Source organism: Anolis carolinensis, chromosome 2 (genome assembly GCF_035594765.1).
Source record: "Anolis carolinensis isolate JA03-04 chromosome 2, rAnoCar3.1.pri, whole genome shotgun sequence".
NCBI classification, from domain to species: Eukaryota; Metazoa; Chordata; class Lepidosauria; order Squamata; family Dactyloidae; genus Anolis; species Anolis carolinensis.
The window spans coordinates 211,768,855-211,791,104 of NC_085842.1; the positions used below are offsets into that span (position 1 = coordinate 211,768,855).

At 43.0% G+C, this 22,250-nt stretch overlaps 1 protein-coding gene across 1 annotated transcript in view; it reads left to right on the forward strand.

Annotated features, from left to right (window-relative positions):
* The window catches only part of ndufb11 (NADH:ubiquinone oxidoreductase subunit B11), a 53,321-nt gene extending 36,258 nt beyond the window's left edge, over positions 1 to 17,063 (forward strand). Inside the window, exons 2-3 of the mRNA XM_003216706.3 lie at positions 85 to 215; positions 16,882 to 17,063. Of these exons, the coding sequence (XP_003216754.1) occupies positions 85 to 215; positions 16,882 to 17,011 (261 nt within the window). The 3' untranslated portion in view covers positions 17,012 to 17,063. The remainder of the gene's footprint in view (positions 1 to 84; positions 216 to 16,881) is intronic.
* The last annotated feature ends 5,187 nt before the right edge of the window (positions 17,064 to 22,250 follow it).

The window sequence follows — 22,250 nt, forward strand, 5'->3', positions numbered from 1 at the left end:
TAAGAAAACTGTCACAGGGCCTTAATAAAGGACCTTTTCCTCCTAAATTCTAGATTTAATCAGTTTTACATTTTGTCCTTCCAGAATCCAGATTACCATGGCTTCGACCATGATCCTGTTGTCGATCTGTGGAATATGCGAGTTGCATTCTTCTTTGGCATCTCTGTTGTTATCGTATTAGGCACCACCTATTTACACTATCTGCCAGATAATAGGTAAGGTTCATTCATGAAACTCTGTTTTCACTTGCACTCTCCCTCACATCATGACTCTCGGGCCAGATGGTTGGGGTAGGTAGGCAGATGTCTTCACCAGTGTAGCAACTCTCTACTTCCAACCTTTCTGGTAACACATAGTTATTATTTGTGCTGTGGCTTCACATTCAGGATTTACATGTCCCTTATTACCATCTTGCTTCTTTAAGAAGCTACCTGTTGTTTCCCTCTCACCTGTTCTTAAAGCCCCACTGGTCTCCAGTTTGACCAAACATTTTATTTTCTAATTCCTCATTGTCTTTTGGAAAAATGTCATTTTCAGGCCACATGCAAACTCCAGGGCTGTTTAATGGGGTACTCTGCAGTTCTAGTATGCCGCAGTTTTTTTAAAAAATTCGGATTTATTAATTTTTTTGCAAACCCACTCTACATAATTATAAACATTCAATGTTTACTCGGCCTTTAGGGCTGGTTTAGGTTATGACAGACTTATTTTCAAACAGAAAGTATACTAGAAGCTGAGTTAGTGGTTTAACTTCTGTTTAAAAAAGAAGTCTGGTGGGAGAGTCCAGAAATGTGGTAAAATTTTGTCCCCTATGACCTTTAGGGACATGGGGGGGGGGGGTAGTTAAAACAAGTTTTTTACAAATTCAAAAATTCTTTCCCATGGCCATACAGAAGGAGGAAGGAATTAGGTCATGGGGAAACTAATTTGTAAACTATGAGGTTCCTGATCACACTGTCTCTGGTCAGTGATCAGAGAAAGTGGGATCTGAGAAAGTAATTGGAAGGAGGAGTGGGACCCACTCAGATGGTATGGATTTTTCTACAGCCCTTCGTGTACAGGACAGAGGGTTCCAGGCCTTTGTCTACTGGGTTAATACATTCTGTTTTCGTCTTGAAGAGTTTATATGAAAGGCTTATCTGTTATAGTTTCTCTACAATGAAGATACAAATGGTGGTAGGAAGCATACTATTAGATATGGTGGTTTATTGTTGTTTTCTACCTTCAAGTCATTTCCAGCCTATGGGTGCACTATCATGGGGGTTTCTGGTACATCAGTGGCATTACAAAGCACACTATTAGATATGCACAGAGGATGTACTGAACCAATGGTATCTGATGTTCCATTGCATTCGGAGCTATGTACCCCTTCTTCAGCAGCATATCTCTTGGGAGAGGAAAGGAGAATAAAAGCTTCCTTAAAATATTACAAGAACCTGGCTATGTACACGCAACTTGGAAACCGAGTACATTTGGAAAGAAAGTTAATGCTCTCTAGTGATATACAATTGTCCTTGCACTTTTCCCCATTGTATAATACTACTGTTATATTAATGATTTAGGCACCGCTAAGTCATCTTGTTGTGAATGTTTTTTTAATGAGCCTTCTAAATGGAAGAAGTAGGATTTTATATCTGCCTACAGAATTTGAATCTATGCTTGAATCTCGATCTTTACGTATGACTAAAACAGTGAAGACCCCTTTATCACAGAGTTTTAAACCTTTGTTTCTCCAAATGTTTTGCACTTCCAACTCCCAGAACACCTCACCATGGATATTCCTGGCTGGTGTTTCTGGGAGCTGACATCCAAAGCAACTGGAGGCCGAAGGGCTGAGAACCACTGCTGTGACACTGTTATAATTTTGACGAGATTATATCTATCTCAGTTCATCAACTCATGAAGTGTTGCCTGTAATTCCTGATACATTTGTAAGAGGATGGGAAGTCAGAGGAAAATTAAATGCAGGAAGCATTGTATATTGCTGACTTCCTACAATAATTTGTGCTAATTTAATGAGGACTTCATTTGGAGATATTTTCCTTAGGAAGGACTGTGTAGTCCCAAATGCATCAGATTTAAGATTCAATCACCTGTATGATTGCCTATATTTTTCTTTGATGGTTTGAACCCGTTGCCACCTATGGGTCTTTTTTCAGATGAGACAGGGATTCTGGTTTAGGGCAACCAGAAGGAATGATTCAGCAAAGAGATGAAAGCAGTTAGAGAGAAATAACCAGAGACCCTGAATTCATTGCTTGCTGTAGGTCTGAGTTCTTTAGGAGATGTAGGAGGACATGAGTGACGGAAGGCTGTCAAAGAGCTTCCCTCCTACCCAGCAAGGAGCTGTAATCATGGTTCCAGGTTAAAACCTAGTGTGTTGAATTTGATGCACATATCTGCTGCCTACAGCTCCTTTTCAGTCCTTTTTCTGCCCAGGATTAATCTCTTGTTCCTCTGAAGGGCTCCCGGAAAGTCCATCCATGCAAAAAAGTGGAAAATCTATATGCAGCACACAGGTTCCATTCATTGCCATTGTCCTCAGGTGCTTAACACCAAGAGCTTTGTGACTCCTAGTTGAAATAAATACAAAGTTAAAGGAATTTTTTGTGCTTCCCAAACTTGTTTGCCATCTTTTGCAAACTGGGATGGACTTTAAGATTGCATACCAATAAACAGAGTTGTGGATTTGATTATTCACAGAAGCTCTAGGTCATCCAGTGTGATTAGCTTCTGCTCTGTAACACCTTATGTAAGATGTAAATTGAACACTTCTCCAGACATTTTTAGGTCCTCAAAAGAAGAGCAAGGAGTGCAAGAGGTATACCATACCATCTTTCCCAGCTTAGTGCCTTGGCCATGCTTGTTGGGTTGATGGGAGTTGTAATCCAGCATATCTGGAGGTTCCTGTCTATCTCATATTCTTAAACTTTGGTCCTTCATTTGTTTTGGATTTCAGTCCCCAGAAGCCCCAAAGAGCCTAGCCAATAGTCAGGGATTCTGGAAGCTGAAGTCCAATGCATCTGGAGGACCAAGGATTGAAAACTCCTATACTATTATTATCACGTGATCTAGAAATTTCCTTACTTATAGCCTCAGCCTCTACCCCATTCTGATCCAAGCTATAACCAATCCTTGTTTTCTCCCCTTATCCCCTCATGAGATCTTTAATCTCTTACTAAAGAAATGCCTCTACCAAGATCTTCATAATTCTTTTTTTTCTTGTTATGTTTCTTTGTATCCTGCTTTTATTATACAGAAAGGAGATTCAAAGCGGCTTACATTAAAAACATTTCAATAAAATTTAAAATCCACAAATATATTAAAATTAAGTTAAAATCCATTAAACTGTTTTAACCTCCAATAGCTTTATTGCCAGTAGAGTGACATCAAAGTCTACCTGCCTTTTTTTTTTTTTGCTTCTGTGGCCATATGCAAAATCAAGGAGGAGAGGTTTTAGAAGAGGAGGGAAAACTGATTTGACTAATTTGGCTCCCTCTGTTGCAAGCTGTGATTTTGAGGACACCATGCATATTGTAAAGAGCCATGTTCTACCTGGTAATTGAAAGGCATGGTTTCAGTTCGTCCTCATTCCACTTCCATCTCTACCATGAAACATATGTACCAGAGGAAAATGATTGCTGGATCTTGTAGAGTAGGTTGTACTAAAACTGTCCATTAGAAGAATGGAAGCGTGTTCAAAGGTTCACAGGAAATGATCAAAAACTGCAGCTAGCAATTGCAGTGACTGGGCTCCATTGAAATTAAGCTACAAATAAAGCAAGGAATGGATCCTGAGAGGGAATGGAATGAGTCACCAGGTTAGAAATGAAATTGGATGGTAAATATTGCTTTTCCCTTTAGGACATCATTGGCAAGGACTGGGGACTATATTCCTCTCTCTGCCCCAGGACTATATGCCTTTCTTAAGAATAAGTCTAGGTTCTTGCTTAGAAACCACATTCAGATTTTCCTTCTGCATCCAAAAAGGCTAGAAATTTGGTTGAATCGAGAAAGCCTGTTAACCTCTCATTTTCATGGTGAAGAAGTCACTCAAAAGCATGTTGATGCGCTGATGAAATCATCCAGAAAAGTTAGGTTTTAGCCACTCGGGTTGTATGACAAGCTCATTGCAATGGCAGCTCTTTAAAATGTTGTGCCCCCCTCCTTCTTACTCTAAGTAAATGTCAAGAGAGTGTTCTTACTTTATACAGCTCCTGACCCAAAGGCAGCGCAAAATTGTTAGATCTTCCTTGTTGTTAACTGCCATCAAGTCTATTTCAACTTATGGCAACCCCATGAATGAGAGGATGGGAACACCATACATGATCATAACAGTTTGGTACTACTTTCATTTCTGTGGCTCTAGCCTAAGGAATCCTGGGATTTGTAGTTTGGTGAACTGCTTTAAAAGCTCCAAGGTATCCTGAAAAAAGTGAGTCTGATGATTAAATCTGTCCTTTAGGGAAGCACTCAGAATACCCTGGGAATTTTAATCTGGGGAGGTAGACTGTGAATTCACCAATCTTTACCATTCTACAGATCTTGAGGTTTTATGGGACAGAGCTATGGCAGTTAAAGTGGTAACTATGCAGCTGGAAACATCCCAACCTCAACAGCGCTACTCAGTTCTTAACAACATCCGTGACTTCTTCGGTTGAGTCTACCCATCTGTCATGTGGTCTTCTCCTCCTTTTCCAATATTGCCTTTTACTTTACCAAGCATTATTGCTGACATTATATTGGAGGATGGGAGGGGGATGAGAGAGTGAGAGGTAGGTGGGATGGGACATTTCTCCTAATTGCCTCCAATTTACAAAGAAGGTGAAAGGGAGCCCCTGGCAATGGCAGTGCCCTTGTTGCTTCGGATGTATATGTAGAGGATTTGAATCCAATGACCTTAAAGGTAGCAATCTGTGCTAATTGTTATAAAATGCTCTTGGCAACTTGGTTTATATATACTGTGCCTTGTCGTAAGAGTTCAGGGCAGCTGACGTTCCCAAATAAGAGGGCTGAGCCTGTGAAATCGCTTCTCTGGAGGACTCCATTTTAATGACTTAAATCTCAGTTTAAATCAGTGAGGAAGATTCTATTTGAACCATCATTTTTATTAAAAGTTTCTCGTTGTTCAATATAACCTTAATATATATTCAGAATTGTAGACACGCTAAGCAGCAGAATTGAATTATTCTTAGATTAGTTTTTCAGTTCATTAAAAATGATATGATAATTTGGTTCTTTTATTGCAAACGCAGACTGAACTTGTGAAGTCATTCAGGAGATGAACCAGCTCCAGCTGTTCAATTAATCATGATCTTTTTGTCATGATGTGCCAAAAACACCTCCATCAAATTGGCTTATAAATTGTACTGATAAGATTGTTTATTCTTTTGGTTAGTTGCCTGGTTCAGCAAACAACATTAACAAAGCGCACACATGGATTTTTCAAAATAGCTATTTTTTCTGTTTTCAAATGAATGTCAAGTTCTTCTAAAAATAAAATTTAGGCAGTTTAAATCAAGTAAGTACAAGGAATTTATAAAACATCATATGAGTTAGATACAGATTGCTAGGGAAAATGCTGTGGTTCAAGCCAAATAAGCATTACATGTTTTTGTCAGGTATTTGTTGGAGTAATTATATTTTGATTTGGAGAACATGTCTCGTGACTTTATCTTTGCACTTTCTTTGTGAAAGTAAACAATTCCTATATATTACATGAAAAATTGGACAAATCCAGTTATCTTTCATCTCCATAACTAGCTGTTCAAATAGTCACTGAATATAATTACATGTACACATGATATTATTGACGAAAGTTTTTTTTTAAAAAACTAATTGCTTAATGATGAATTTGATTGAAATGTTTGAAATCTGATTTAAGTATAAAAAACTATTTTGATTTTTTTATCAACACTTGTTTTCATAGAGATTTTAATAGAAGCCAGGCAGATCAGTGGGCACAGGAAGGATGAGAGTATAACTGTGTGGGAAGGTTTTGCTAGGAAAGTAATTGTTTCAGAGAAAGGAGATTAATGGGCCACAGTGGTTAGTTTACTAAGCTTTGTTGATGTGATAGAAGACAGGAGGTTATTTTCATGCTAGGGCTGTGACTAAGCAAATGCTTTGTAATCAGGAGGTCCCGGTTTCAGTCCGAAGCAGCTCCCATACTACCCCTCTTTATTCATTTTATTAATACACAAACACTTGCATTTAAGGAGCCCCTGGTGGCGCAGTGGGCTAAACCCGTCTGCCAGCAGGACTGCTGACTGAAGTCGGTGGTCCGAATCCGGAGAGCGGAGTGAGCTCTCGTCTGTCAGCTCCAGCTTCCCATGTGGGGACATGAGAGAAGCCTCCCACAGGATGGTAAAACATCTGGGCGTCCCCTGGGCAATATCCTTGCAGACAGCCAATTCTCTCACCAGAGGCGAATTGCCGTTTCTCAAGTTGCTCCTGACACGAAAAAAAAATAAACTGGCATTTAAAAGATGTAGAACCACCCCAATGTCGTCGCCCCCCCAACTGCTCTGCCATTCAGATTTGGCAGTGATCGTTGAAGAAGCAGAGAATGGATCATGGGCCCATAGGCTGCCTATAACCAGCACATTGCCCACCCCTACTTTATTTATTTATTTATTTAATTTATATACCACTCTTCTCCCCCAGGGGGACTTTACGGAGAACTGTACAAACATTTAAAAAGCTTTCCTTGTTTGAATCTCAGATTCTTTCTCATTTTTAAAGGAAGAAATGGAAAATTTGAAGGTTGACTAGAATGTCCCTTGCCCAATCTCAAAATATTCTTGCACCACAACACCCAATGTATCTTTTCACTTGGTAGTGCTGGCTTGGGATTATGGGAGTTGCAGTCCAGCAACGTTAAGAGAGCCCCATGTCCCTGATAAGTAAGGGAGGGGATGGATGACAAGATTGTGGCAGGCAGGGAGACAGGGAGAAACCCAGCCCAAAGCCTCTACAAGTCCTGCTCCTCCTTTACAAGATGCTCTTTGCACACAGTACATCTTTTCTTTGCCACTGGAAGAAATGTTCGTTTTCTCTCTCTCTTGTTTTTAAGAAGCTGAATTTCTCAGGATGCCAAGTGATGAAGATGAATAATGGACTCCACTTGGTTGTTGCTCAAAAGCAGTAAATTTGGGGGCATATGCTCATAAACGCAGGCAAGCTAGAAAACAGAAGGAAGGATCTCAGCGGTTTGGATAATCTGCTGGACGGCCTCTAAAGAAGGGCAGTGTGATGGCACAACATCCACTGTCTGTCCTCTCCCTTCTGCTCTCTTAAAGCCATAGTGGTTGCTGCATGAGTCTTTCTCTCTCTTTGTCACACACACCAATTCTCTTCCCCACCCACCCCTCTTTTTCACTTTCTCCTCTAAAAGATGAGACCCTTGCCCTGTATCAGCTTTATAATAGCATTTGCTTTCAAACAAGATGGACTGTTGGTTGGGGGGAGGTCTGGAGTTCACCACAGCTCAATGCTGTTATTTATTGGGAGGTGTGCATACCAGCTGGTGCTAGGTGTGCAGTTGTGTATTTGTGTCTGTCTGTATGTGTATATACAGTATATATATAGCTTATGGGATATAGATAGACCAAGGCCCAGAGTAGGGAAGCGTGCTGTTTTGACTGGCGGGGAGGAGCAGGATACAGCTTGGCTCTCTGCTGCTGACGCACATTGAACCTTCTGATCAGAAGCGACTTGCGCAGCTCCTGCTCCCATCCGCTCTGGCTCTGCAAAGAACCCCACAGAGGAGCACTGCTAAAAAGCAAGTCTTTGTCCATAGTGTCTGAGCTGCAGAAGGAGGCCAGAAATCCTGGTGCCGGGCTTTGTTCCTTTTAAACATGACACCCTTCTTAGTGTAAATACTAGAACCAGACTTCTCCAGTTTTCTGTTCTTTTCTGCTCTCCCAGTCCCCAGTTTTTCATCGAAGTTGTTTTTGTCCGCTCTTACTAGGGGAGGAGGTGAAGATGGGTTTGCTGGAAGGCATTTGGTGGGTTGTGGGACTCCAGTTTGCAAGGGTCAAGAACTTCAGACGAGTGGGAACAAAGGATGTTGTTCTCAATTTCTGTTGTGTAAATTGGTGCGTGGTGAGAATTTCTCAGCCTCTTCATCAAACAAACATACCAAATCAAGATCTTTGCTTTCTAGGCTTGAAGATGCAGGTCTGTAATCATCCCAGAAATTGGACTGGGGTTAAGTAGAATTTCCAGGTGTTAAGGGAGACTGCAGCTCCAGGGCTATGCGTGCTTGCCCACTTTTTCTAGCAGGAGTAAAATGCCTTTTGGTAAAATAGGTTAGGGAATTGTTATCATCTTGACAAGGCATTGCATCATTCTGATGCAGACTTCAGTTTTGTTTTTTCGGGCTGGTGCGTGGTTTTCTAAGCATCAGGTATATATATATAAAGCCCTATTTGTAGTATTCTTTTGTGGCTCCAGGAACATGATCCTGAAATAGCAACAAGACTCTGAGACCAAAAGTGCTAGGCTCTTTGGTTTTGCTCCCTAGGCATTCATCTTCAATGCTCATAACTCTTCCTCTCCTTTATATTCTCCCTTTCATCTTTTCTCATTTTCTCTTGCATGCACAACCACTCCACCTCTCTCTCTCTCTCCCTTTGTGTTTCCTGCCAGCTTGCTTCCTCTTATTTTTCCCTCACTGGCTTCATCGTCTGCTGCCCTTTCCACAAACCATTCCTGTTTCATCTTACTTTTACCTTCACCGTTTTCCTTCCTTTTCTCCATCTCCCATTCAGGCACATAATTCCCAAACTGTGACTAGCCCACTACCCATGTCTGGCCTTACATACAACTGATGGTCTCTAAAAGAAATATAGAGATGAGAGACAGAAGCAGCAGCAGTGTCTATATATCTTACCCCATTCTGACTCTTTGAATATGCATTAAACTAATAAGTTACATTGGTTTGCTATTCTTCCTCCCTTGTATAAAACCATACATGGCTCTGACCCATCCCATTTTATTCACAACAACATTTTTGAGGAGGGTTAGACCGAGAGTTACTTGGTAAGAGCCATCCCTTGTGCTTTATGGCTCAGCGAGAACTAGAACCTGGATCTTTCAACAGCGTAATTGCTAAACCATGTCTGAGTCTTGTCGTATAGCAAACACTAGTTTCTCCACCCAGTGTGTAAAGTTTCATGGGGAAGGGTGGCAAGAAGCAGTAACTAAGATGCTTAAATCCCCACACACAGTTTTCTGCACTTCTAAAGAGCCTCCCCCTCTTGCTGAAAACTTCATAAGAAAAGCAGCCCACAAGCAAGGAGTTTCTGAGTGCAAATGCCATGCAAGAATGAAGCACCCACCCCACTTTCACCTGTTGCTTCTGCTTTTCTGGCAATTCCTTGCACCATCACCACCCCATGCACACCCCAAATACTCTCTTTGACTGCCACCAGACATTTGGATCTCTATCTTAAGCTGGTGTAAATTAGAAGCAAGAAGTCTATGACAGAAAGAAAGAACCAGAGTCAGCAAGCACACTGTGAGCATAGTGAATGCCTTGTAATTTTAAGTAAATTGTTTGAGTTCCGTTGAATTTTCAGCTATTAGCTGCAGTCTCTCTCAGATACTAAGAGAACTGGCTAATACCCCTGCTAAGTAATTCTGTCATTGTAGAGTAATGCGGTAATAGAAAGGAAAAGCAGACAGTGTTCTGTGGGAAATTGGCAAGCAAGAAACAAGGACTAGAGCAAATGGGTTTAGGGGGCCAGGGCGGGATGTGCAAGAGCTCTTTCCTAGGTACCATGCAGCCTTGGACCAGTGAACATATACTGCCTTCTCTTCCCTCCAGCAGTGAGGCCTAGAAGCCTATTTAAGACAAACCAGCCCAGCTTAGAAATACAAATGATTATTTATGAAGTTTAGCTTTGAAAGTATCTTGCAGTCATGAACAGATACAGGAGGATTCTTTTTTGTGGTCCTTATTATGGCAGGTACTTTCCTTGGTTTCTCCCTGTTCTCACACCATCTTATTACAGGAATCAGTAGCCAAGGGCTCTGAAATGGCTCACTGATCAGGCAGAGACAATGCTTGGAGAAATACATCTGAGTATAATCTGATTTGTTAATATATCCAGCACCAGCCTTCCTTTCTTACCCTCCTAATCCCGAGGCAAGTGGTCCTAGGGGAAAGTCTTGGGCTCATCTCACTAGCTGTGATGTCTCAAGTATTGGCAACACAAGGCTGTCTGTCTCCCTTTGGTTTTTCTGGGGAAGGTGCCTGGCTGTAAGACATAACTTGTCTCTTAATTGGCCTGGGTCTCATTAGTGAGGTCTTCAGGGATTCAGTAATGAACTCTGCTGCCGCTGTTACAGGAAGCGCCTCTTGATTGCGGGAACTGGGGAGGGCAGAGGTGTCTTTGGAGCTTTGGGCAGATGGCGCTTGGAAGAGGGTGGTGCAGGTGGAGAGAGAGAGAGAACAAGAGCAAAAACCTCTGGGTATGAGCATCCATGTTCTTTGGTTATCGTTATATGTAATGCATTTGTAGGATGCAGATCACAAAGCATCACTGTTTTGACTTCATGACTTCCAAATGCTACTCATCCCATTTTGCAGAGGGGAAACTGAGATTATGGGAAAACACGTTCCAAGGTGTCTCACTAATAACCTTAGTTCTAACTACCCTGGGCTGTTCCTATCGCCAGAGCTCTGGCTTTTGCATTTTCCTCAAATCCTTCACCCCATCCCACCCCATCATATTTACTGTTGGTGAGGGGATGCTTGCTCATGGGTAGCCAGTGAATTATTTTAAAGAGAATCTCTTGTACTCCTGTGAGCAATCACCAAGGGGAGTGTGTTTTATGGCCACTTGAGAAGTACATTTGTCTGAAGCTCCTTTTTACTTTCATCTTCCATCCTTATCCTGCGGAAGGGCAGTTGTGGTTCCTGACACTCTGCCACCTGGTCCTTCTTTCACCTGTAAAGTCATTTCCTAATTTCTCTCCTTGATTTTCCCTCCCCACACTGGGAGCAGAAGAAACTTCATTCCCCTTTCCTCTGTGCAAACACACTGCTTACTTCCCTGGCTCCTTTTCTGAATCTGGCCCTCTTTCTCAGTGGAATTGCTGCAGTCCCATTTGTCAACCAGAAAGCTTCAGATGAAAGCCTGCCTGCCAGCCTGTTAATATTCCACCTAATGAGCTGACGAGGCAGATCCTCTGTGGCTACAGAGCAGGAAATAATTAGACTTGCTTTGGGCCTGTGCTTGGCATTCCTGTCCTAGGCTCAGGTCCTGAGTGGCCTTATGTGGGGTGGGATGAGATTGGGGGTGAGGGGCATTCACTGTCTCTTTCTGCCTTGTGACTCATTCTGGCTGGTGGGAAGGCTGTCTGTGCTGATGTCTAGGGAAGTACCAACTCCTAGGAGCTGTGAAGAGGGTAGAGGGAAATGGAAAATTGTAGCAGACCCATGGATCAGTGTACATTGCAGTGCTTTGTATAAACGAGGCAAATACTGCCTTGATGCTGTACTTCTGAGTTGCCCTCCCAATATTCTACATTGTGCTCTGCTTCCCCTCCGCAGTTTATGACACACACAGACCCATTACTGCGGCCATTGTAATAGTTTGGATGTTGGGTTTTGGGGAGGAGTGAGAAAGCCAATGTAAAGAACATCGGTCCCTGAAGTGCAAAACAGTCACTTGGAATTGGATCCTGATATTATGACATTTCATTAATTGACCTGGAAGTCCAAGTGTCTAGTCCAGGGGTTCCCAAACTACGGCCCATGAGCCACATGTGGCCCCTGGAAGGCATCTGTCCGGCCCCCACGGCAGTGGCTTCCTCCTCCTCCCCCGAGGAAGGTGCATGCTGCCGCTCCGTCCTTTCCCTGCACAAGCCTTTGCAGCCCTTTCGGACCTCTCCCTGCAAAAGTGTTTGCAGCCATTCCTGGCTCCTCCCTCTCCCTGCACAAGTCTTTCCCGCCTCCTTCCTCTCCCTGTGCCTGCCTGGAGTTGGAGCTTTGCTTGTGTTTACAAAGGTATATTAATTATTATTTAATTTGTGGTGCACAAAGGCAGAAGAGGGCTGGACTAAATGGCCCAAGGGGTCTCTTCTAATCCTTGATATTATTTTTATTGTTATTATTACTAACATTGAGGCTGGGTGGCCATCTGCCAGGGGTGCTTTGCTTGTGGTGCTCAAAGGCAGAAGAGGGCTGGACTAAGTGGGCCAAGGGGTCTCTTCCAACCCTTAATATTATTTTTATTGTTATTATTAACAACATTGAGGCTGGGTGGCCATCTGCCAGGGGTGCTTTGCTTGTGCTTTTAGTGGACAAAGGCAGAAGGAGGTTGGACTACATGGTCCAACCCTCTTTATTATTTTCATGATGATGATGATGATGATGATGATGATGATAATAATAATTATTATTATTAACATTGAGGCTGTATTTGTTCCCGTTTGGTTTTTTTTTGGTTTTTTACTTCAAAATAAGATGTATGCAGTGTGCATAGGAATTTGTTCACAGTTTTTTTAAAAAAACGATAGTCCGGCCCTCCAATGGTCTGAGGGACCGTGAACTGCCCCCCTGTTTAAAAAGTTTGGGGACCCCTGGTCTAGTCCTTATGGACTGAGTAAAAAGTCAGAAAACGTGTCATTATTTACAGGGGGAAGAGGGGCATGTTAACTGCAGGAAAAAGAGGCTCTGAAAGGGACTTCTGAAAAAGTAGGAATGTTTCTACTGTTTCACTTGACTTTACAGTAATCTGTGGCCAGAGACAACACTTAATCCAGCATCCCGTTTTTTCCTCGACTAGGTCTTAGAAAATGTTCACAGCCACTCCTGACCCTCTTTTTCACTCTAGTCCCCTTCAGATCTTGCCTTCCCAGTTTTAGAGTTCCTACAGGGTAATATTTGGATCCAAAGAATACAAAGTCACAAGAATATGTGTCAACACTTGCAGAACATTTCCCATGGCTTTCTGCTTACTGAGTTTGGAACAGGATAGAGGTATTAAGCCTCCCTTTGCATGCGCACTATTCCTGTCGTGCTTCTTGTATCCATTTCTCTGGGAGAAGTCTAGTATAGCTTGTTTGGAAAGTATCACCTCAGGTGCTCTGTAGGCATACAGATTTCTGGTTGGACCAATGACCAAGTGAGAGGGCTCCCTTGTTCAGACTTTGCCTCTGCTTTTGGATGAACTGATGGCCACAGTGAAGCAATGTCCACTTGCCTCAGACTCCCTGTTGAGACATTGCTGTTATCAAATAAGAACTTGCAACAAGGCTTGGTAGCAATAGGCTACCAAGTCCTACAGTTCCTACAGACACTTGGGACAGAAGTCACACAAATACATGGGACTAATACCTAGAGGGGTGCTTTGATTGGGTATTCCTGCATGGCAGAGTGTTGGATGGGATGGCCCTTGTGTGCTTTTTCATGTTTTCTATGATTCTAGGCCTTGTGCATCGTCGAAAGCTTTCATGGCTGGAATCACTAGTGTGTTGTGTGGTTGTATGTCCATGTTTTGTCAGCATTTTCTCCTGCATCTGTTTTGCCTGAATTTGTGGCTGGCATCCTCCATACAACAGCCTAATTCTAGGTCCTGGCTAACATTCCCCGTGATAATGGATTAAGGGCATTTTAATACCTCTGGAGATCCAGAGGTTTCCCTTAGTTCAAACTGGGATGGCTGGGGGAAGGCACCGTTGTACTTATGACATAGAAATGCAAAGAAGCAAAATATCCTGGAGAGGAAAATGCAAAGATGCTTTCCTCTCCATAACAAATGATTTCAGCTTTGCAGGCACCCTAGGCTGCTGACTGCTAAGTATAGAAGATACGGGGTCACATGGAGGACCACAACATCTACATGCGACCTGCCTCTTTTGCTGGTTGCTTTTGGGAGGGGAGTGATGAGCCATCCCAGTTGTTTGCTCTTGTTCCTTCCAGGGCCCTGATCCACAACTCCTTATAACTGTAGCAGCAAGTAGACTTCACGTGTGGCTTACATGCATACTTGCCAGAGGAAGGCTCCTCGCCCATTTGTGAGGAAGGATGCATTTTGAAGCAGTTCAAAAAGTTCGAGAAATCATCAACTACAATAGAAAGTGATGATGCCTCCTCCTTCCTGTGTGGAGCAGAGAGTTTAAAGACCGCGTCCCCTCCCTCAGTTGAAATTTGCCTGACTTCATGCTGTCCGTTTGAAGGGGAGATGGAAATAGCAGCGGGCGATTGCAAACTAGGCCAGACCCCGTTACTGCTTTTCTGAGCCACCAAAGCAGCTGGCTGGCTCTTTTAGGTTTTTACGTGTATCTAAAATAAATAAAGCTGTAGCTCCAATCAACCATTTGCTCAAGGCACACTCCCTCTTCGCCAGGAACTGGAGGCCTCGAAGGAAATGTAAGCAAGAGCCGCATTCGCTTGATAGGGCCAAATTGTCTGTGTTGGTCTGGCTGGGGCAGAGAGAACCAAGACAGGAGCTTAATGGGAACTAGGCATGAGGCCACCACCTTTATATATTTGGATGTTTTAATAGAAACCCTTTCCAAAGTCCCCCAAAGTAAAAGCAGAATGGAGCTTTGTAATAAAAAGGAGGGGGGTTGTGTCATATTCCTGCCAGCTAAGCGGCAGGTTGGTGACTCCTTAACGAAGCACTGATTAAGGCAAGCAGCTTTGCACTTCATCTCAGCACAGTGTAATTAATGCTGTAGCTTTGATTGGGCTCATATGCCAGCTTCTGCCGATGTTCGCTAGAGGCAAACAGCTGGGAGGAGTCCCTGGGTGCACTGCCTCCCATGTGCTGCTAGAGGGCGCCATGCAATGGGAATGGAGTACTATAGTTTTTCTATACCACAATATATGTGAGATTCAGTGTTTAATGCAGATCCAGCTTTTTGGGAGAAAAAACTTTAAGCAAGTTTCTAGTCCACAAAATAACTGTAAATGTTGAAGCTCTATATTTCAAAGGAATGGACTTTTTAGTACATTGTTCTACCTGGAAAGCACTGCTTCCCCCCTCTCATCCACTGCCAATGCACCTTTTCTCTTCCTAAAAAAGCTAAATTTGGCAGCATCACTCTTTCCTAACCATTCCCCTGCCATGGGGTGGGAATCTGATTCAGATTTAAAAATATAGGCTGAGCAAGTGACTGCAAAATAAGGAGATTTGCATGTATTTGCTCCAGTTATAAGTACGTAAGATTTATTTCCACAATGAAGAAATTGGGTTTGGCTTTACTTCATTGGTGCTCTGTTTCAGGAGTTCTTAAGATTTTTCCACTTGAGACCCCTTTCTGCCTGATAAATTTTTACGAGACCTGGGCTGCATAAGTATATACAATAAGCAGAAAATTTAACATTTACTGATAATAAATCAGCACTTGCAAGGATTGCTACACAGGCTGATTTTCCTTTTTTATGAAGTACAGCTGAAGCATTTTCTGTAGACTCCACTGTAAACTGCATGCTGTTACTAATAGATTTGTGTAAATGTCTGAAACAGTCACTAGGTGGGATTCAGAAACCTTTTACTCTTGCCATTATTATTATTTTTTTTGCTGCCCCACCATTGAACTAAGGAGTGCTCTATCCCATGTTTCTAAATCAGGGGGTCTCAAACTGGGCTCTGTGGAGCCTTTGTGGCTCCATGGGTGATAGTGAGGGGCTCCACAGCACCATGCTGCTTCCCACCTCCTCCTCTTTTCTCCTCCTGAGAAATGCAGGGAAATTAAAGTATTGAAACAACAGTAGCAGCGTCCTCCAGGAGAACAGACCCTTTCCCCTGCTCCCTCACTGCTCAAACTCTTTTTCTCACCATCCAGACTCTTTCTTTGCTTCTCTCCCACTGTTCAGCAGTGCTTTGATTGTGTTTTACTTGCATGACAGAAGGGGGTTGGACTGTATGGCTTCTGGAGTTTCTGCTATTATTATTATTATTATTATTATTATTATTATTATTATTATTACTACTACTACTACTACTATTGATATTATTACAAAGGCTGGGTGACCATCTGTTGGGGGTGCTTTGATTATGCTTTTCCTGCATGGACGAAAGGGGTTGGACTGGATGGCCTCTGGGATCGTCCACTGAAATACTGTTAAGTTTATGTTGGTTAAAATTGTTCATTTTAAATATTGTATTGTTCTTTCTTTATTTCTTTTTTCTTTTTGTACTGTGTGAATTAGTTCACACAAACACCCTCCCTCCATCTGCCACTGGCCTGGCCCATTCCTGAGATAAGATAGATAGATAGATAGATAGATAGATAGATAGATAGATAGATAGATAGATAGATAGTAGAATAGATATAAACATTTCTAAGGCCCCACAATATACTTTTGCTTCAAAAAGGGCTCAGCAGCAAAAAAGGGTTTGCAAACCCTTGTTCTAGATCAGGGCATGGGCAAACTTTGGCTGTCCAGGTGTTTTGGAGTTCAACTCCCACAATTCCCAATGGCTCATAAGCTTCTGGGAATTGAAGTCCAAAATACCTGGAGGGCCGAAGTTTGCCCATGCCTGTTTTAGATGGTCCAAATGAGCCATGAGGTAATTCTAGTCCACTCCCACTCATCTCATTTTTGCTGCCTGATAATGTACTAGGGCTTTCAACTCTTTGTCCTATGGCAAACACCTGACCCCTTTTGAATAGAACAGATAAGTACTTTCATAACATGTTTTTGCACTTCAACTCCCAGAAGCCATTGGGACTGGCTAAGCTGATTGACTGGGTCTCCTGGCAGTTTTAATTCCAGAATATCTGGAGAGTCAGAGGTTCCTCGGCCTGCATTGGAAACTAAATGAGAAGGCCTGAGTTCCTGTTCCCTCTATTTCTAGCTCTGTACTTGCAGCTCTTAACAGCTCACTCATTCTTTCCCCCTTTTCTCTCATTCAGGATGCAAAATTGGGCTCGTCGGGAAGCTGAACGAAAAATAAAGGAGCGAGAGGCTTTGGGCCTGCCTGTCCTTGACTCCAATTACTATGACCCCAGCAAGATTGTTCTTCCCCTGGAGGATGAAGAATGAGCACCTTAATGTCTGTCTGTATGCTGAGAATAAACCTCTGAGATTACCTGTCCTGGCTGCCAACCTCACACTCTTGTCAGAGGGGCTCGGGAGGGAAAAGCTCAGCCATCCAGAAAGGAGTGGTATTTTTAAGCAGTGTGAAGTAGGCCAGGTCAGGCTGCCCCTGGGAGGCTCTGCTTCAGGGGCTGCTGCCTTTCCCACTTACACCTGCTGCTCACAGTATTTGCTGGTGGCTTGGCTACTGCAGAAACATCCCACAGGCATAGTTTTCTGCGGAAGGCATGGCACCCAACACTGGGATGCCAGCATAAGCCAAGAAGGTAAGCTGTGTATGAACAGAGGTCTCGCTCATGATGGGGAAGGAGGGAGGAAAACATCAGCAGCACTGGGAAGCCTTGCTTTTAGCATTAATGAAGAAAATGGGAGGCTGGGGGGTTGTTTCAGTCTCTGCCATGTTTTGTCTTAGCCTTGTTGTGGGCCTTGTAAAATTTGGCAGCCCCCTCCACTACTGGTGAAAACTAGGCCCTGAGCAGATGGTACTGCCCAGGGGCCTTGGGATGGAGTGCTATATTTATCTTTGCGTGACTGTGCATTCTTACATTTGTATGATACCGTTCCTTCTATCTCCTGGAGCCTAACCTGTGTCCATTTAGTGCAGCACTACTAGGCACAGAGTTAGGAATTTGGTATCTCATCCCATCTACATTAACTGTGTAATGCAGTTCAAGGCTAGCTCCAAACTGCAACAGCCAGACAACAGACTCCCCACAGAAGTGTGCAAACGAAAGGCCTTAATGAACATTGGTGCTGTGTGGTTTGTGTAATTAAAATATGGGCCCCAAACTAGTTCCAGGATTTTCTATGCTATCATCTGCACAGTGAAACCCCTTTCTTCCATACCAGTTTGAAACTTCTTTAAATTATCAGTGTTGATGGGGTCCCAGACTGATACTTCTACTCTGAAGAAAGAGAAGTCTTCGTTATCTGAAATAGATGGCTGTAGCTTCTTTCCCCATAAAAACTAATGAGCAGAACTGTGGTCTTTTCATAAGTATAGGGATATATTGAGATGCCTTATGCAGGCCCAGGTCGTTCGTCCATCTACACAATTTTGTCTACTTGAAAATAGAGCAGTGACTCTCCAGAGTTTTAAGATGGAAGCTTTCCTAACCCTACTTGGAGATTTCAGGTATTTCCAGATGGTCTCCTATCAAAGTACTAACAGCCTGAGCCTGTTTCATGTTTTAAAAGAGAAGCTGGTGGTTTGCCAGGTAGAAATTAAAACAAACTCTGTCTCCATACTGTCTGATAGATTTAGGCCTGCTGCTCATCTGTTTGGAAGGTGGTTGGACTAGATGGGCTTATGGTCACTTCCAACTCCTTTAAGATTCTGTTATATAGAAGCTCTACTGGGTAGGGGCAAGAGAAATTAGCCATTCTTACTAGCCCAAAGGAAAGAAAAGATTTCTGCACACAGAGATTAGTAAAAGATCACAATAAAAAAGCACACACTGTCTCGTCTGAGTTTTAAAAATCAAGAGCACTATGGTTCCACTCCTGAATTGCTGTCCCGTCAGTCCTATTTTTAAAGTACACCAAGGGACAAACCCCACTTTCCCCTTAATCCTGTGATATTCTACTCTGCATTCTTGGAACATAACAATAAAGCTACAGTGACAATTCCTCCCTCCCTCCTTCCCTGAGTGCTGGGTGCTGGTAATAATAGCATGAAAATGGATGGCCTTGGGAGGCTTTCTGCACAGTATCCTCCATGTGGCAGGGAAACGGGAGGAGAGATGTTGCATTATAAGCAGACTTCAGTTTTCTTGTGCCTCAAGTCTGGCACTGAGAACTGGCAAAAAGTGCATGAGAAGCTCTTTGAGCTGTGTTTCCATTTGGGGCTAGTCCTGGAGACACTACAGGAGTGCAGTTGACATGCCAGCAGCAACAGTTTGAAGTTATATTTCTGCCAAAACTTGCTTGGAAAAGAAGGGGTTAGAGTCTAAGCAATTTCTGTCACCTTAACCATGCCTCCCTATACAGAAGGAAGCACAAGGCAGCCTTTCCCAACCTAATTTCCTTCAAGTGTATTGGGTTTCCTGATCGCTAACATTTGAGGATGTTAAAAATCATGTTGGGGGAGGCTGTGTGTAATATATTTTCCATGGGGTGAAAGAAACTACAGTACGGTAATTCCTATTGACTGCTTTTACACTGTTCAGAGGGACTAAATTCTTCACTGTTGAAGGAAATAATACTTTGGATGTGAAAATGGAGGGAAGCAGTCTACTATTGTGGTTTGGAAAAAAGATCTTTAGCTACATATCCTTTTATTTTCAAATCTTTCTACGCTATATCCCTAAAAAATTAGAGTAGGGATGGGCAACATGTGGATATCTAGATTTTGTTGAATTTCAACTCCCATCATCCCTGACCACTGTTGTGCTGGTTGAAGATGTTGGGAACAAAGTTCCACCAATACTGGAAATCCACAAGTTATTATTTATTTATTTCTATCCTGCTTTTCTCCCAGAGTGGGACTTAAAGCAGGGAACAACATGTAAACAAAAACATTACAATCATAAAAAATAAACCACAACATCTCATAACAATTATAAAACACACAATGCTAAAATAATTAGTCCAACACAGTTTGAGCAATCAATAGAACTAAAATCTCATTGATGTCCATTATTTAGGCCATAGTCAAGTCCGTTGCTGTAATTCTACTATACTTTACATATTGCACACATGAATTTGGTGTTGGAGTTCCCCAACTCTGATCTAGAAACCTGTATCTCCTCTGTTGATTCTCTGTCTTCCTGAGGTTCCTTCTTCATATTTCCTGAACCATCCTTTTTCAAAGGTTCTGGTTGGCTCAGATTCATGATGGCACCGAGGCAGTGGCTTCCGGCTAAATGGCTGCTGGAAGGGATATGGCCCACCCATGGCTTGTCTAGAAGATCTCTCTAAGTTGGTTCTAGGAAATGATTCAAGCCCTAGTTCCATAATACTTTTGGAAAAACTTAAACATCTGGCTCACTGGTGTAATTTACAGGCATCTTCACCCTTCTCTGTGCCATATTCCTGCCTTTTAATTATGTAGCTCTAGTGGAGATCCAAGAGGAAAATAACTGTGCATTAGCAAGATCATTTGACTTTTAGAAACATGACTGGACTTAATGTCAGGGGGAAATGTTTACCTTTACCTAGTGGAAATCCAGAGGGAAGCAATAACTGTGCACTAGCAAGATCATTTGAATTTTAGAAACAGTGGCAGGGCTCCACACAGCCTGTCTTTCTGCCTCATAGGGCAAGCCAAAGAGTACAGATGCTCTCTAAGATCTGCTTTTCACTATGTGTCTTACAGGCATCTGAGTACTTACATAGACTCATTGACTCATCTTCTCTATTTGGTCATTGTGCTTTCCTGGTTCCTCTAGAGTTAATGTTCTCTTGCACACATACATAACACTTTCTCTGGCTTTATTTTCTACTCAGACTGCCATAAGGAGCTCTGTTCAACCTCCTTGAGTTGTTTCGGAGTTGTGTATCTCCACCAAGGTTTATAGCAGCAATGAGAAGTTATTATCCTGGTGGAGGGAGGGGAGAGAAGAGAACCTGAGTCTCAAAGAGCAGATGTGATTCACACTTGTGCATGTTCACACAGCCTCCTGTCTACCCACCTGCTCTCCAGGCAAGCAGTGGTCGAGATGCTGGTGGAGCACCTTGGAAGATTCAGCTGCAGCTGTACCTCTTCCCCTGGAACATTACTATTCAAGGGTCCTCTCCAAGGCATGGTTGAAACCCCAAAGTCCTGGCTCCTCGATTCCCTTTCCTCTGTGCTGCATAGTCTCTTTGGGAACAGCAGTTCCTAAATCAGGCACAGCGGTTCCCATTCAGCAAATGGTGTTAATCTCCATTCACAGCCAAGGCAAAGCTGTGACTGCATTTTGCAGATCAAGAGCATGCAGAAGCATCCTAGGCAACTATTCCTGTGACATTCCCACCTCAAAAGTGGCTGCCTCTTTTTGGATGTATGACAGACAAGTGTCAGTGGGGAGCTGAAGTGAGGCAAGGTGTGGTAGGAAATAGGAGGAAAAGGAGCCAGGTTTGGCTGCAGGACAGCGGGGAGGGCTTCACGGGGCCTTTCATATCTCCTGTTACAAATTACTTGGTAGCCTCTCTGGGTAGGGACCAGGGAGAGGATTAGGAAGCTCTTAAAGCTCTTGCTGGTGAAGTAAGGCTAAGCGAGAAGCCAGCTTGTGGGAGGAGTAGAGAAGCATAGTACTCAAAGCCCCTCAGGAGATTAAACCAATATTAATATTTTGAAGAAACCCGATTGTCTTCCAGCCAGTGTTGCTGCAGTAGCCGAGAATGCACATGTGCCATCTACTGTTGTTATGCCCTGTAATCCTGCCCCTTTCCACAAAGAGCTTACAAAGTTGTGTTGCCACCGCCTGCGTTGTTTTCCTAGCCCCACCTCCCTTTCTGAGGCAGGTTGAGATGACTGGCCCAAAGTCAGATGGTGAGCAGGGATGTGGATTTGTGAATCCCTTGCTCCTGCTTGGCCCAGTGTAGAGAATCTAGGTTTGCTGGTTTCATTTATATCTTGTTCTTTGGCTGCCAAGGTTCTCAGCTTAGCTTACTGATCAATTTTTCAAGAAGTTCTGAGGCTTATAGTTTGAAAAGGTGCAGCACAAAAGGAATATGGAGTAGGATGGGGAAAAGACGAAAATAGATGGTTCAAAATCACTGGCAGAAAGGAAAAGATAGGATGGGAACAAACAGGTTTGAGGAATTTCTGGGATCATATTATTTGCCGCACAACACTCTCAGAGCGCTAGGGAACTAAGATACAACATAGATGGGTAGCAGTAGTTTGGGGAGAAGGGATGGAAAGGTGGGGTGATAAAACAAAAAAACGTGGTGCAGTGGATTAAACCGTGAGCTGCTGAACTTGCTGACCTAAAGTTCGGCAGTTTGAATCTGGGGAGCGAAGTGAGCTCCCGCTGTTACCCCCAGCTTCTGCCAACCTAGCAGTTCGAAAACATGCAATTGTGAGTAGATCAATAGGTACCACTCTGGCGGGAAGGTTATGGCACTCCGTGCAATCATGCCAGCCACATGACCTTGGAGGTGTCTATGGACAATGCTGTCTCTTTGGCTTAGAAATGGAGATGAGCACCAACCCCCTGAGTCGGACACCAATAGACTTAATGTCAGGGGAAAACCTTTA